A 13,147-nucleotide genomic window follows, 5' to 3' on the forward strand; every position below is an offset into this window, starting at 1 on the left:
AGTAGTTCTGTGTGTCCAGCACCAAACCAGGTGCTGGGGAAAGGGACCGGGCTCTCGGGCGTGTCAAGGGCCCCCAGTTGAGGACAGCATCCAGACCAGAGTCGTGGGCACGTGGGAATGGAGCTGGGGAGGGAGGCTGAGACCAGAGACGCCGCGCTGGGGACAGAGGTGGTCTTGGGGACTCCGGGGCAGTGTGCAGGTAGAGGCCCGAATGTCAAGGCTGTTCTTCTGGTCCACTCCCTAGTGGTACAGATGAAGAAACAGAGGGTCCTGGAGGAGAATGGATGCATTCAGGGTCAAAACCAAAGAGACTCAACTAGGGAGAAGCCCATAAAGATGAGAAGTAATCTCAGAATAGACCTGTGTATACAGCTAGGGGGTGGGGTGGGCCTGTGACGAGGACTGGGCAGTGTGGGCAGAGGGAGGACCCCAGGCAGTGTCATGTCTTAGAAGCCAAGAAAGAAGAGTCTCATGGGGCAGAGGGTGGAGGCAAGAGGGCAACAGTGTCACCTGGACAGAGGAGAGAGTTAGCGCAGGGCGTACCTGAGGCTGCCGTGGGCCTGGGAGAGCCGTCTCCATGCAGAGCAGGTGCAGAGGCTCTGGGGATGGTGGGGAGCAGGGGGCAGTGCTGCTTGTCGAGATCCCTTCCTTGAGAAGCCTTCCCATGAGCCGCAGGTGGGCCACGCAGTACCCGGACGTTTGGAGAGGTTGGAAAGGGGAGGAATACGTGAGGGAGGATGGTTTCCAACAGGGAAGTAGGCAAGGACTCCTGGCCACACACAGATGGAGGGAGGGGCCCTCGGGGGTGGCAGGGTGGGAAGGGAGCCAAGAGGACCCTCGAGCCGGATGGATTCCGCTGCCTGAGCCAAGGAGGATCCCCGCGCATGGTGTTCACCCCCGGTGAGCCCTGACTCCGTGCCACCGTGTAAGGGTCCTGCTCCCTGGACTCTTCACCTGGCTTCTCTTATTTGGTCCTCACAGCAGGAATTCAGTGTTATCATCCCATCTTACAGAGACTGCAACTGAGGCCCGAGAGGTGAAGGGATTTACCCAAGGGTCCTAGCTCATGAGAGAGAGCTGGGAATCAAGTCCCACTTCTCCTGACTCACATCACCACTGCTTAATTAGAAGTCAGTTGAAGATCACAATAGCCAGTGTCCTCCAGTTCTGTAAAGAAGAGATAAGGAGCCCAAGCCTCCCTAGGAGGCCAAGGGAATCCAGCCCTGAAGGCGGACTGAACGGGGCCTCACTGGGCAGCCTCACTCCCACTCACCCATGGCTGACAAAGTGGACACCTTTGAAGCCAAATAAGAAAGCGAGGGTCTTTCCTTGGGTCAGGCGAAAACCAAGACAAGACTGGGGAAGGATCCCAGACCCCTGCCCCAAGGTAAAGACAGGACTTAAGTTCAGCATTTTCTTTGCATCACTGCAGATACATTTCCCAAGAAAGCATATCTGTCATCCTTAATTTGGGGCCTGGGCTTATAACTGCCCAATGCAGTGTGAGTTTGGGGCATGGACTTCGCTGTGTGGCCTTGGACAAGATACTTAACCCCTCTAAACCTCAGGGTCCGGGGCTTCCCTGGTGGCGCCGTGGTTGAGAATCCGCCTGCCAATGCAGGGGACGCGGGTTCGAGCCCTGGTCTGGGAAGATCCCACATGCCGCGGAGCAACTGGGCCCGTGAGCCACAATTGCTGAGCCTGCGCGTCTGGAGCCCGTGCTCCGCAACAAGAGAGGCCGCGACAGTGAGAGGCCCGCGCACCGCGATGAAGAGTGGCCCCTGCTCGCCGCAGCTGGAGAAAGCCCTCGCACAGAAACAAAGACCCAACACAGCCATAAATAAATAAATAAAAATAAATTTAAACCTCAGGGTTCTCGTCTGCACCTCCGAGAGGACACCTTATTCCAGATTTGACTTGAGCAATGCAGAGCAATGCAGGTTCTTCACCTCCCTCGTTGCAGACCCCCTACTTCTATTAATGCATCCTGAGAGCGAAGCTGGTTTCACTGGAGCATTCAAGAGTATGCAGTGAGGCTGGGTGTGAGAAGATGCCTGCAATCTGCTGTCCAAGCTCATGTGTCCCTGAATGTCCCCTCTCCCCAGGCTGGCATGATCATAGACAACGGAGTCAAAACTACCCAGGCCTCTGCCAAGGACAAGCGGCCCTTCCTCTCCGTTATCTCCGCCAGGTAATTCTATGGGCACGTTCTGTGTGCTGCACATTGAGCTCGTTGCTGTGGGTACCGTGGTGAACATCTGAGCAGGGCCAAATCTGAGTCAGGGTTGAGGCTTCAGCAGTTGAAGGGAAAAATAAATTCCGAGAGGTTTCTAAAAAAATCAGCAGAATCCAATACCTGCTTTTTGATAAGTTGGCAGGACTGGCCAGGGCCACAGCAGGTTGGACCAGGATAAAAAGGTGAAGGGAGGAATTTCGCTATCAATTTAATAGGAAGGAACATTCAGGTTGTACCTATAAGTATATCTGGAGCTCAGCCCAAGGCCAGGAGCTGCTTTTAAGAGATGCTGTCAAAACCTCAAAGTAGTTAGGAAAATCAGTACCCTTTAAGGAGACCAAGTGCTTGGTCTCTGTCAAAAGTGGGTAACACCAATGACATGATCGTGTCCATGGAAGACATGACATGGAAGACTTTTGCTGGCCTGGACATCAGGAGCATCCAGGCTCAGTGCTCCATTTGGTGGCTAAGATGTAGAAGCCCAGGAAAGGCACCAGGTCAAGGTTACCCCCTAGGGGAGTAGAGAGCTGGGCACCTCAGACTCCCCTTCCCGGCCACAGGGCTGCATTGCATGCCAGGTTTGGGACTGGCTGTCTGAACTTCCTTCTGTGATTTGACCCCTCCTTGGGGCGGCGAGGTTCCCCAGTGGTGATGATGAACAAGAGAAGTGACATGTCTGTAGGATGCATGGGGCTGGGCCCTGGGGAAAAGACCTCTGACTTCCGCAGCAAGCTCAGGAAATTCACTGCAGAGCCCAGGGGGTGCAAGTTGGTCGCTGTTTAGCCCGAGTCTTCCGAGCACCATAAGCAGAGAGAAACTCACTGCCCAGAAGGGAGTCAGCTCAGGGGTCCCCGCAACACGGCCACCTGTGCCTCCCCGTGCTGTGTTCCAGATACAGCCCCCACCAGGACGCCGACCCGCTGAAGCCCCGGGAGCCGGCCATCATCAAGCACTTCACCGCCTACAAGAACCAGGACCATGGGGCCTGGCTGCGTGGCGGGGACGTGTGGCTGGACAGCTGCCGGTGAGTGTGGCGTTGGCACAGCGTGGGGACGATGCTCCTCCCCTGGGCAGGGAACAGACACGAGCAAGACAGAGAGAGGAATCCAGACATACCGGTGTTTGACCTTCTGGTCGCCCACCCAGGCAGGAGAATGGAATGGCAGCGGGCAGTGACCCAGAGAACCCCCTAGAAGCAGCATGTGGCTTCAGCCCACCATGCCAGGGGCTGTGGGGCATGACTTGCCCCCAAATAGTCACTGGGCTTGGCTGTAAGTCACATAACCAGTCAGCGAAAGGAAGGAAGGAAGGAGGAAGGAAACCAGCACTTTCTAGGCACCTACCGTGTGCTGGATCCTTGGTTGCATTTATTTCTTACCATGTTTCTTGGAGATATAAATTCTCATCTCCATCTTAGACAATGAGGCTCAGTTGAATGAATTTTCCGAAAGGTGAATAGTTGAACTGGGACTTGAAATGTCAGCACATCAGACTCCAAGGCGCAAAGGAAGAAGACAAGGAACCCCGAGTTCTGATACAAGGTCCCCATGGGGAGCCCCGGCCCACACTGGACGAGGACCAGAGGGCGAGGCAGCTGAGTTGGGACTTCCTCTAAAGGAGCAGCATGGAATGTTCTCCTCATCTGCCTTCGGTGCTAAAAAATGGGAATCAGAAACTCTACATGGGAAATAAGTGTGTTTCTCCATTTTATCATGACCAATTAAAGGAGAAATGAAGGGAGACTTGCTCGTGACAGGAGCAAGAGGAAGTGAGAGTGTGTGAGGAGAGAAACAGAGACAGATTTCACACACACACACACACACACACACACACACACACGCTCACACATGTAAAGGCTTCTCAGAAAAGCAGAGGCCTGGGCAAGACAGACACTGACTCATGGATGGACCCCAGAGAGAGCCAGACACGCACAGGGATGGAAAGGGAATGTTGCTGGGGCGGGTGTTTTTGTGGGGTCAGAGAAGAGAGGAAGGGAAAGAAGAGGATTTTGAGAATTTTGAGGAGAGGGGAAAGGGAAGAAGAGAGCCTCTTCTGGGCTTCTGAAGGGCATTTAGGGTATCAGACGGGAGGCAGGCTTGCTCTGATTGGCTCTAGAGAGCAGAAGTTGCAGATCTGGGCAGATTTCCACTCAGTAGCAGGAAGAACTTTCCCGCAACACAAGACGCTAGTCAATGAGATAAGCTGCTCATCCCTAGAATAGAGGCCCAAGGACACTTGAGAGAGAAGTTATGCAAGAGGTGAGTGAAAGAGAAAACAGATGGGGGTCAAAGCTAAAATTCTCTGCGGTGTTCTGCAGCCAATGAATGTCCAGATTCTGGCTTGTTGGAAGTTCAGGTCCCCATAGAGGGAGTGGATGCCAGACTTGGGGCCGAAAGCCAAATTGTGAAGCACGCCCCTGCCAGTGGGGGTGGATCTTCTAACCCTTCACCAGCCTCCTTCCAAGGTAGCCCAGAATCTGGCTGGTGCAGAGGTTGTCGTCCCATGAGTGGGCACAGCCAGGGGCTGACAGAAGATGGGGATCCCTTGAGAAGCTTTGAGCATTTGGCCATTGTGTCCATTTCTTAGAAAGGTCACTCCAGCAACCACTCCGTGGGTGGAGGCACTCCTAGAAGTGGGAGGGACAACTAATAATACGGCAGTAGTCCAGAGGAGAAGGAATTATGGTGAGAACTTAGGTGAAAATGTGCTTCGGGAGAGTGAACAGGCTTAGGTGGACGATAGCTGTTTTGTTTTATGTGCGTTAAGTTTGAGATGCTTTTGAGATACTCCATGGAAATACACCAAAGTTTGGCAGTGCAGGGGGGAAGAGTGGCTGATTTTAGAGTCACCAGCAGACTGGTAGGGGTGGAGGCTGCGAGTCTTCATGCCGTCCCCAGGGGCACAGTGCAGAAGGAGAGGACCTTGGGCAGAGCACTGGGGGACAGCGGTGGTAAGGAAAAGCCATGAAGAGACTGGGAAACAAAAATCAGGGAGTCCTGGGAGAGAACTAGAGAGCACAGGGCCCTGGAAGATGGGCCTTGAACGGTGAATTTGAACTGGATGGGCTTCAGACAGGGAGAAGTGCACGCGTCCCGGAGGACAGGGAACAGGGTAAGCAGAAGCAAACCGGGAACTAGGGAGACTTCAGGCGGCCGGGACCCTCCCTGGAGCAGAGGGAAAGTGGATTCACTTGGGTCTGAAGCATGAGGGCAAGGATTTGGCTTAGGTTTATGGATGCTATGAAGCCACCAGAGTTTAGGAAGCAGAGAGTGGCACTTCGAGGGGATGTACACCCCTGGGACAAAGGAAGTGAAGGCAGCCGCCATATTTGGACCCACGGTCCACGGCAGCGCAGACCCAAGGCTCGGCTCAGATTCTGTGGGACCCCTTATCACTCACAACCAGACTCCCTCCAGAAATGTGCTCCTCCTGACCCTCAAAATGGACAAAGGCAAAAGGGAGCTGATGAGATCGCTACAGTGTAATTGCAAACTTACTTCTCAGGGCCAACATCTGCCTGACTTCTGGGAAACTTAGAAATCAGCTATTAGTGGTCCTTCCTGCTGTGGCTGAAACAGTAGTGAGGATGGCTACGGGCAATGGAACTGCATCCATGTACCCCCATCATTACCCAGGGCGGGCTGGTCCTGAGGGTAGCAAGACCCTCCACGTCCCCTTGGTCCAGTATCCCACTGAGCCCTGGAATCACAGATGGGGGTGGGCTGGAGAGGGAGGCCCATGGAGTCCAGTCTGAATGCTGCTAATGCAACGTGGCATCAAACGCTGAGAGCCCCTGCATTCACTCTTTTCTCTTTGGAGTCAGACACGGAGTGGGCGGCGATCTAGGCGATCCCATTATTACGCAGAATGTGTGAGCCACAGCTCCCTCAGCAAACCCTGTGCTTATGCAAAGACCCTTCCCCTACACAGGATCCACGGTATGACACCAGGGCAGGGAGGAGTCCTTCCCTCCACGACTTCACTGACTGTCTCCTCTTGTCCCCAGGTTTGCTGACAATGGCATTGGCCTGACCCTGGCCAGGTAAGAGCCAGGTCATTGCCCTTGGCACCCTGTGGGTTGCTGTCTCTGGACATCTCATTCCAGACATCTTCTCCCTACAGTGGTGGGACCTTCCCGTATGATGATGGCTCCAAGCAGGAGATCAAGAACAGCTTGTTTGTTGGCGAGAGTGGCAATGTGGGGACGGAGATGATGGACAACAGGATCTGGGGCCCAGGTGGCTTGGACCACAGCGGAAGGACCCTCCCCATAGGCCAGTAGGTTTGCAAGCATGGCAGCTTCTTTGTTCTGCGTGGCTTAACCTAAACGACAGCAGTGGAAGGAAAGATGCTAGGATGTGATTTCTACCTGTTGACTATGAATTCCTCTGTCCTCTACTGGTCAGAGAAATCACTGAAACAATTGAGATTAACCAGCACGGGGGTGAAATCTAGAATCAGAGAGAGACGTCAAACAACCGTGTTGAATATGAGTCAACAGGGAGACACAGCTGTCAAAACGTATAACGTGGTTCTGAGCTACGTTAACGGGAATTTAGTGTCCAGGATGGGCGACCGTGGCTTCCTCTCTCCTCGGACAGCACACCCACTCGGACCATCTCTTCCACCTGATGGTAGTAGAGTGATAGTCACACACAGATTGGGATCTTCAACCAGAAGCTGGGACCAGACTTGGGGGAACAGCCCGGGAGATGCTGTCACACATTCTCAGGGTTGCTTTGCGCATACAGGATGAAACTCACTCTATGTTAGGGTTAGCATTGGTTTTGTGCAGGAAAGAATTTTCTAGCAGTCAGGTTTGTTAAACAGCAGAATAGCATGCCTGTCCTGGAGGGTCACGGGCTCTCTGTTGCTGGATGATAAGCAGGTGCTTGGAGAGGGAGGGGGTGACTTGGAGAGCTGACGCACCAACAGAGCAAAGGGACTTGGTTAACTCCTCGGAAAGCTGCAGCTTGGGTCAGTGGTGAGGAAGTCTCTCCTTCTCATGGTGTTTCGGCTTAGACAGGAATTCAAGCCAGAGAGCAAGACTCTGAGCCACAAGCAGCAGAGGGCTGAGATTAGCCCTTTCTGCCCCTCTGAGCTTTCTTCTCTTTCTCTAGGAATATGTCCTTCCTGCCTCTACAGGTAGGACATAGGCCTAAACTCCCAGCGCTAGTGGGATGGGTATCTTTGAAAAGATTTTGCAGAGAGAACCACAGTCTCCTTTGGCATGAGTGATCCAGAAGCCCTTGTTTCTGTCTAGCCTAAGTGGTGTAGCAATCCCTTCAGATCATTTTTATGAGCAACTCTGGGTCTGCATATTTGGGTTTCTTCACTGAGGGTTACCAGCCTCCCCAGGGCCAGAATGTTCTGACGACTTCCAGAGGTGAGTTTGTTTATGGAGGCCTGACAGCTTTGTCAGACTCAGGCAGGTCCCTCAAACTGCATTGGTGAGCAGGAGCCCGGGACCGCACGGTCCTGATCGTGAGGGATTCATCCCGTATGGGCCTGAGTCGGGGTCCAAGGGTAAAGTAAGCACACAGTTTAAATATAGAGCTAGTGAGAACGGGCTGTCCCTAAAATACCTTAAATGGAAAAATGCATGGAGCCACTCCATGAGAGCCAGGATTCAAGGCGATGACATTAATCAATTACAAATATAAAAATACAGAAATACCAGAAGCCCTTGGCATACCGTGTGCTGAAGGCGCATTGCCGAGACTGGTGCTACCAGGCCCTTCCTCAGGGAACCGTATCTGATGAGGGGAGCTCAGCGCTGAAGATAGGGACCAGCTGGAATGTGACTTCTCCCCATAGATTGCCTTTTTCTGCTTTCTTGTCCCTCTTTCTGCCCTTTCTTCTTTATGTTCACCATGGAAGGAGAAGGCCCTGACCCAGAAGTAGAGATACCAGTAAAAGCATAAACATTGGGCTTGAAGAATGAGCAAGCCTAGCTTTGGGACCAGGCCCAAAAAGGATCAGCCCAGCCAGCCCCTCCTAGGCCCTTGTTTCCCACGCCCTGCTCGGGAGTCCGTGGCAAAGGAGAGAAGCATCTCGAGCACCCTGCCCCCTTGCTGGGCCGAAGGCAGAATTTCCAAGTCCCCAGTTCTCCTCCAGCCCCTCCTAGCTCCAGCTCCAAGCCTTTTGCCTCTTCCTCCATCTTTCCCTGCCTCTGGGGTATCAGGCCCTTCTTGGGGTCCCCTGGCAGTTCACAGTCTTGCCTCCCAGGGGGGCCTGCCCTCCCTTCTAGGGATGCTTGAAACATCACCGGGCAGCTATTTTTCCATTTCATTATCACCTTCCATTCTGTGTCCTTCCTCTCCCTAGTTTCCCAAACCCAGCATACTGCCAATCGAAAGGCTTACTCACAGAGAGGAAGCTCATCTGGGTCTTAATCTAATTAAATTGTTATAGCAACTGAGACCAAGGCGATACTGAGTAATGGCTCTACTCTCCCAAGGGACATGATACTGGCTCTCTCCAGTAATATTTACAGTATTTATCCAATGACTCTTCACAGGATGGGAATATGTGGGGAAATGTTTGTATAGAGGACCATCTCTCAAACCCCAAGCCAGCAGCTAGACATCCATCTCTCCATCCATCCATCCATCCATCCATCTAATAATTCATCGAGTAATCATTTATTGACATTTACTGTGTCCATAAATGCTTTCTCAGTGAATTAATTAATGCATCAATAATGTTCTGTTATAGGGGGAGTTTTGGGGGTGGGAATCAGGAATGGTTTACCCAGAAGGTCTCTTACCATCCACCTTGGAGGGTGTAAACAATGTGGCGGCACGACATGGCAATCAGCCTGACATCTGGCTTCCTTAACTCCATAGGAATTTCCCGATCCGAGGAATTCAGTTCTACGACGGCCCCATCAACATCCAGAACTGCACTTTCCGCAAGTTTGCAGCCCTGGAGGGCCGGCACACCAGCGCCCTGGCCTTCCGTCTGAACAACGCCTGGCAGAGCTGCCCCCATAACAACGTAACCGGCATTGCCTTTGAGGACGTCCCGGTGAGTCCTCGAGGCGCCAGGGCAAGCTCCCAGCAAACCCAGACTTTGGGCGGTGATTCACAAGTCCCTGGGGGGCCTGGAGTTTGAGCCGTTGCCACCACCGCAGGGGTTGAACATTCTCCTTCAAGCAGGCTGGGCCACGTCCCAGGTCTGTCTGCATCCAAACTGGAAAAGTACAAGTGTAGGCTGCCCCACAGGTCAAGTCTGGGTAAATGCCCCCTTGCCCTCACCCTGCTCAGAACCCACCCAAGCCTCAGAAGGAACTTTCCAGTGCCCTCAAGGTTCTGAGGCTCTGTTCCTCCAAGGCTCTGGGGTTCGACCTACCGAGTCTGGTGACCGGGCCACTTCAGTTAGCACAATTCATCTAAAAAAACCCCCCAGCAATTCCCAAAGGAATCGTCGCTGAAGATGCTCTGTTTAATTTCTCCCACCTAGCCCTCGGCAGCCAACAAGTTAGGAGCCGGGGCTGAGGAGGTCAGGACAAAGGGCTGCGCTTTGAGACGAGGCAGGTCCAGGGCTCCTGGTGCCTTTTGTCTGGGTTACAGCTTTCCCAGACCTCCCCTCCTCCTCCAGCCCTCTGCTCCTGCCCTTTGCCTGTGTGCCCAGTTCCTGGCAGGCTGAGGGAAAAGATGTGAAACTCAAGTTACTGAATTTCTTTACTCAGGCCACGGAGGGCCTGAAAGAGGTCAGCCATGGAAATCTCCAAGGGCTCATGTTGAAAGACTGTCTTCCTGAAACACACCGCACACTCTCACACACGTTCTCTCTCACACGTATCCATGCGACGTGTGTGTGTGCGTTTATTATACATGTATATGTACTTTCTCATACATTCACTGCCACCTCAGCCTCATTCCCTCTCCACATACACACACTCATGCACACACACTCACACCCACTCATGCACACACGCGTGCACACACACGCGTGCACACACTCACGTACACACTCTCACATTCACACACGCACACACGCGTGCACACACATTCACTCGCACACACTCACGCACACACACCCACTCACACACACCCACTCACACACACTCACGTACACACTCACACACACGCGCACGCGCACACACACACACTCTCACACACACACTCTCACACGCACACACTCCTGTGCCTGCCTCCCCATCCCTGCAGTGTTTTGAGCCGCGTATTAGAGCTCTCTCCAGGGTCACACACAGCAGCCAACCCTCCAGTGAGCAGAGGCCAAAAGAACGTGCTGGGTCTGAGAGCTGAGGCACAGAGAACGTTTGGCTGTTTCTCTGGCTCCATCCGAGAGGTCAGCCATGCGCTTTCCTATGCTGCCCCAGAGCATCTTTGGTTTGGCTGGTTTGTAACGTCTGGAAATCGGAAACTTCGCCCTGGCCTGACGACAGCTGCTGCTTCCCCTCACCTTCTGGTCCAGCCTCACATTCCTGGGCTCTGTTTAGATTACTTCCAGAGTGTTCTTCGGAGAGCCTGGGCCTTGGTTCAACCAGCTGGATATGGACGGGGACAAGACATCAGTGTTCCATGACGTGGACGGCTCCGTGTCCGAGTACCCTGGGTCCTACCTCACCAAGGACGACAACTGGCTGGTCCGGCACCCAGACTGCATCAACGTTCCAGACTGGAGAGGCGCCATCTGCAGCGGGCGCTATGCACAGGTGGGGATGCAGGGCATACCTCCTCAGTGTCACCAGTCACTCACTCACGGGACAAGCATGGAGTGAGAGCCTACTGCATGCCTGCCTCTGTGCCATGCCAGAAAGGGACATAGGTTTCTTCTTCATTCTTCTTTCTTTCTTTTTATTTTTTTCTGCTAACCCAGTAGGATTTTCAAAAAGTCCAAGTGAAAACACTTTGTAAGCAGAACGCTTAGAAAAAGAAGTCAGGCTTTGGCACCTACTAACTGTGTGACCTTGGGCAAGTTACCTAAACTCTTGGAGTGTCAATTTCCTCATCTGTAAAATCAGGATAATAGTTGAACCCTTTTAATGGGCACATAGAGTGCTTTACCAGCCCTCTCCACCAGAAATACAATGCAAGCCGTCCGGGTGATCTTAAATGTTCTAGTAGCCACGTTAAAAAGGCAAAAGAAATGGGTGAAATCTATTTTAATAATATACTTTGTTAAACTCAATATATTCAAAATACTATCATCTCAACATGTAATCAGTATAAAAAAATCATTAATGAGGCACTTTACATTCATATTTTTTTCCTGTTCTAAGTCTTCGAAACTCCCTGCATACTTTATACTTATAGCCCACTCAATTTGGATTCGAATTTTCTACAATTAAAGTAAAAGCTAGTCCTACCCAAACAATAAAGCTATGTTTAACTATTTAGCTGGAAAACTATTTTACCCGCTTTGGGTTTGAAATTTAAATTAATTAAAATGAGATTTAAAATTCAGGTCCTCAGCCACACCGGCCGCATTTCCAGTGCCCAGTGGCCACATGGGACAGCAGGCTGAGTCAGAGCTTGGAATGTGAAAACATGAGTTACTGTAGTGTTGTTACTGATGTTATTTGGAAGGATAGCTGAGGACTAGATAAGCAAGGGGAGAGAGCCCCCGAGGAAACGAAGAGCTGTCAGATCAGGAGGGAAGCACATGAGCCCAGTGACCCCCAAAGGGGCAGGAAAACGTAGGAATGAGGAATCCTCACAACCATCCCACAGGCAGGCATTACTCTCACCACTGTGGGCATCAGCATCCCGGGCATTAGAAAAGAGATAAAGGTGGACTTCCCTGGTGGTCCAGTGGTTAAGATTCCATGCTTTCACTGCAGGGGACCTGGGTTCGATCCCTCAGGGAACTAAAATCCCACAAGCCCCGAGGCACGGCCCCCCCAAAAAGAGAAAAGAGCTAAAAGTGATTTCAGGTCTGGGGAGGGATGGGGCAGGGGGCTAGTGCCAGTGAAGGGGAAGGGCCATGGGGGGCAAGGTGGGCCCCTGGAGGCGGGGCCATGCTGGGAGCAGGTGCCAGCGGAGGCGGGAGGGGCCGGCGTTAGCAGGAGGGGGGCACAGAGGAAGGCAGGGGCCAGGGGCAGGGAGGTCCAGGGTATTTCTTTCCACAGTAGAAGGGGAGGTCATGCACTGAGAGGGCAGAGAGTGGGCCTGAGCCGGGGGGCCTGCAAAGAGCGATCAGGTTGGGAAGAGGTGCCGTGGAGACTGGAAAATGCTGACAGAGGCGTGTGGAAGGAGTGCCAGGTGGTGCTGCAAACCCAGTGGAGACTGCAGACGGAGCATGGAAGGGGCACCGTTCTCCCTGGCTGCAGCACTTTCTCAGCCCTGCTCCAGAGCCCTGCAGAGGAGGTGGACCCGTGGAATGATCCAGGCCGAGGCATCTGGATGGGTGGGCAGGGCAAGGGATTTGATGCTATGGGAGCGAGTGGTTGACCTGATGGTCTAGGGCAGATAAGAAGGGAAGGAGAGTCAGAAGGAGCTGACAGATTGGGGTCATGACCTGAATAACTAAAGGCTGACCAAACCCTTAAGGCTTGCAGGCACACTGCGGGCATTATAGCATCCCTGATTCAAGGGCAAGACATCCCATGTGGAGCCTTGATCTTGAGCTTCCCTCCCACCCTTTCTTTCTGATACATTGCTTATTTTCTGCTGAAAAGGGCTGATTGTTAGTTAGAGCTTGGAGGTTACCATACCTGGCTACTGGTGAATTATTATTAATAATCTCCTCCCTCCACTTTGCAGCTTACAAAAGGCTTTACTATACCTTTAAATTCTTATACCCACGACAACGCCATACTAGGACAGGGTTGAAGTTTCTCTTCCCATTTTATATGTGATACAACTAGAGAGGAAGATAACCCCTTCTTTCCAAAGGCACAACATTATTGCATCTTGATGTGATGGTCTCTCTTGGCCACAG

General features: G+C 52.6%; 1 protein-coding gene across 1 annotated transcript in view; it reads left to right on the forward strand.

The window, feature by feature from the left end:
• The window catches only part of CEMIP (cell migration inducing hyaluronidase 1), a 158,224-nt gene that overhangs the window by 132,741 nt on the left and 12,336 nt on the right, over nt 1-13,147 (forward strand). Inside the window, exons 17-22 of the mRNA XM_061181725.1 lie at nt 2,106-2,191; nt 3,129-3,260; nt 6,243-6,278; nt 6,359-6,514; nt 9,085-9,265; nt 10,704-10,919. Of these exons, the coding sequence (XP_061037708.1) occupies nt 2,106-2,191; nt 3,129-3,260; nt 6,243-6,278; nt 6,359-6,514; nt 9,085-9,265; nt 10,704-10,919 (807 nt within the window). The remainder of the gene's footprint in view (nt 1-2,105; nt 2,192-3,128; nt 3,261-6,242; nt 6,279-6,358; nt 6,515-9,084; nt 9,266-10,703; nt 10,920-13,147) is intronic.

The sequence above is a fragment of the Eubalaena glacialis genome, chromosome 2 (assembly GCF_028564815.1).
Source record: "Eubalaena glacialis isolate mEubGla1 chromosome 2, mEubGla1.1.hap2.+ XY, whole genome shotgun sequence".
In the NCBI taxonomy this organism is placed as follows: domain Eukaryota; kingdom Metazoa; phylum Chordata; class Mammalia; order Artiodactyla; family Balaenidae; genus Eubalaena; species Eubalaena glacialis.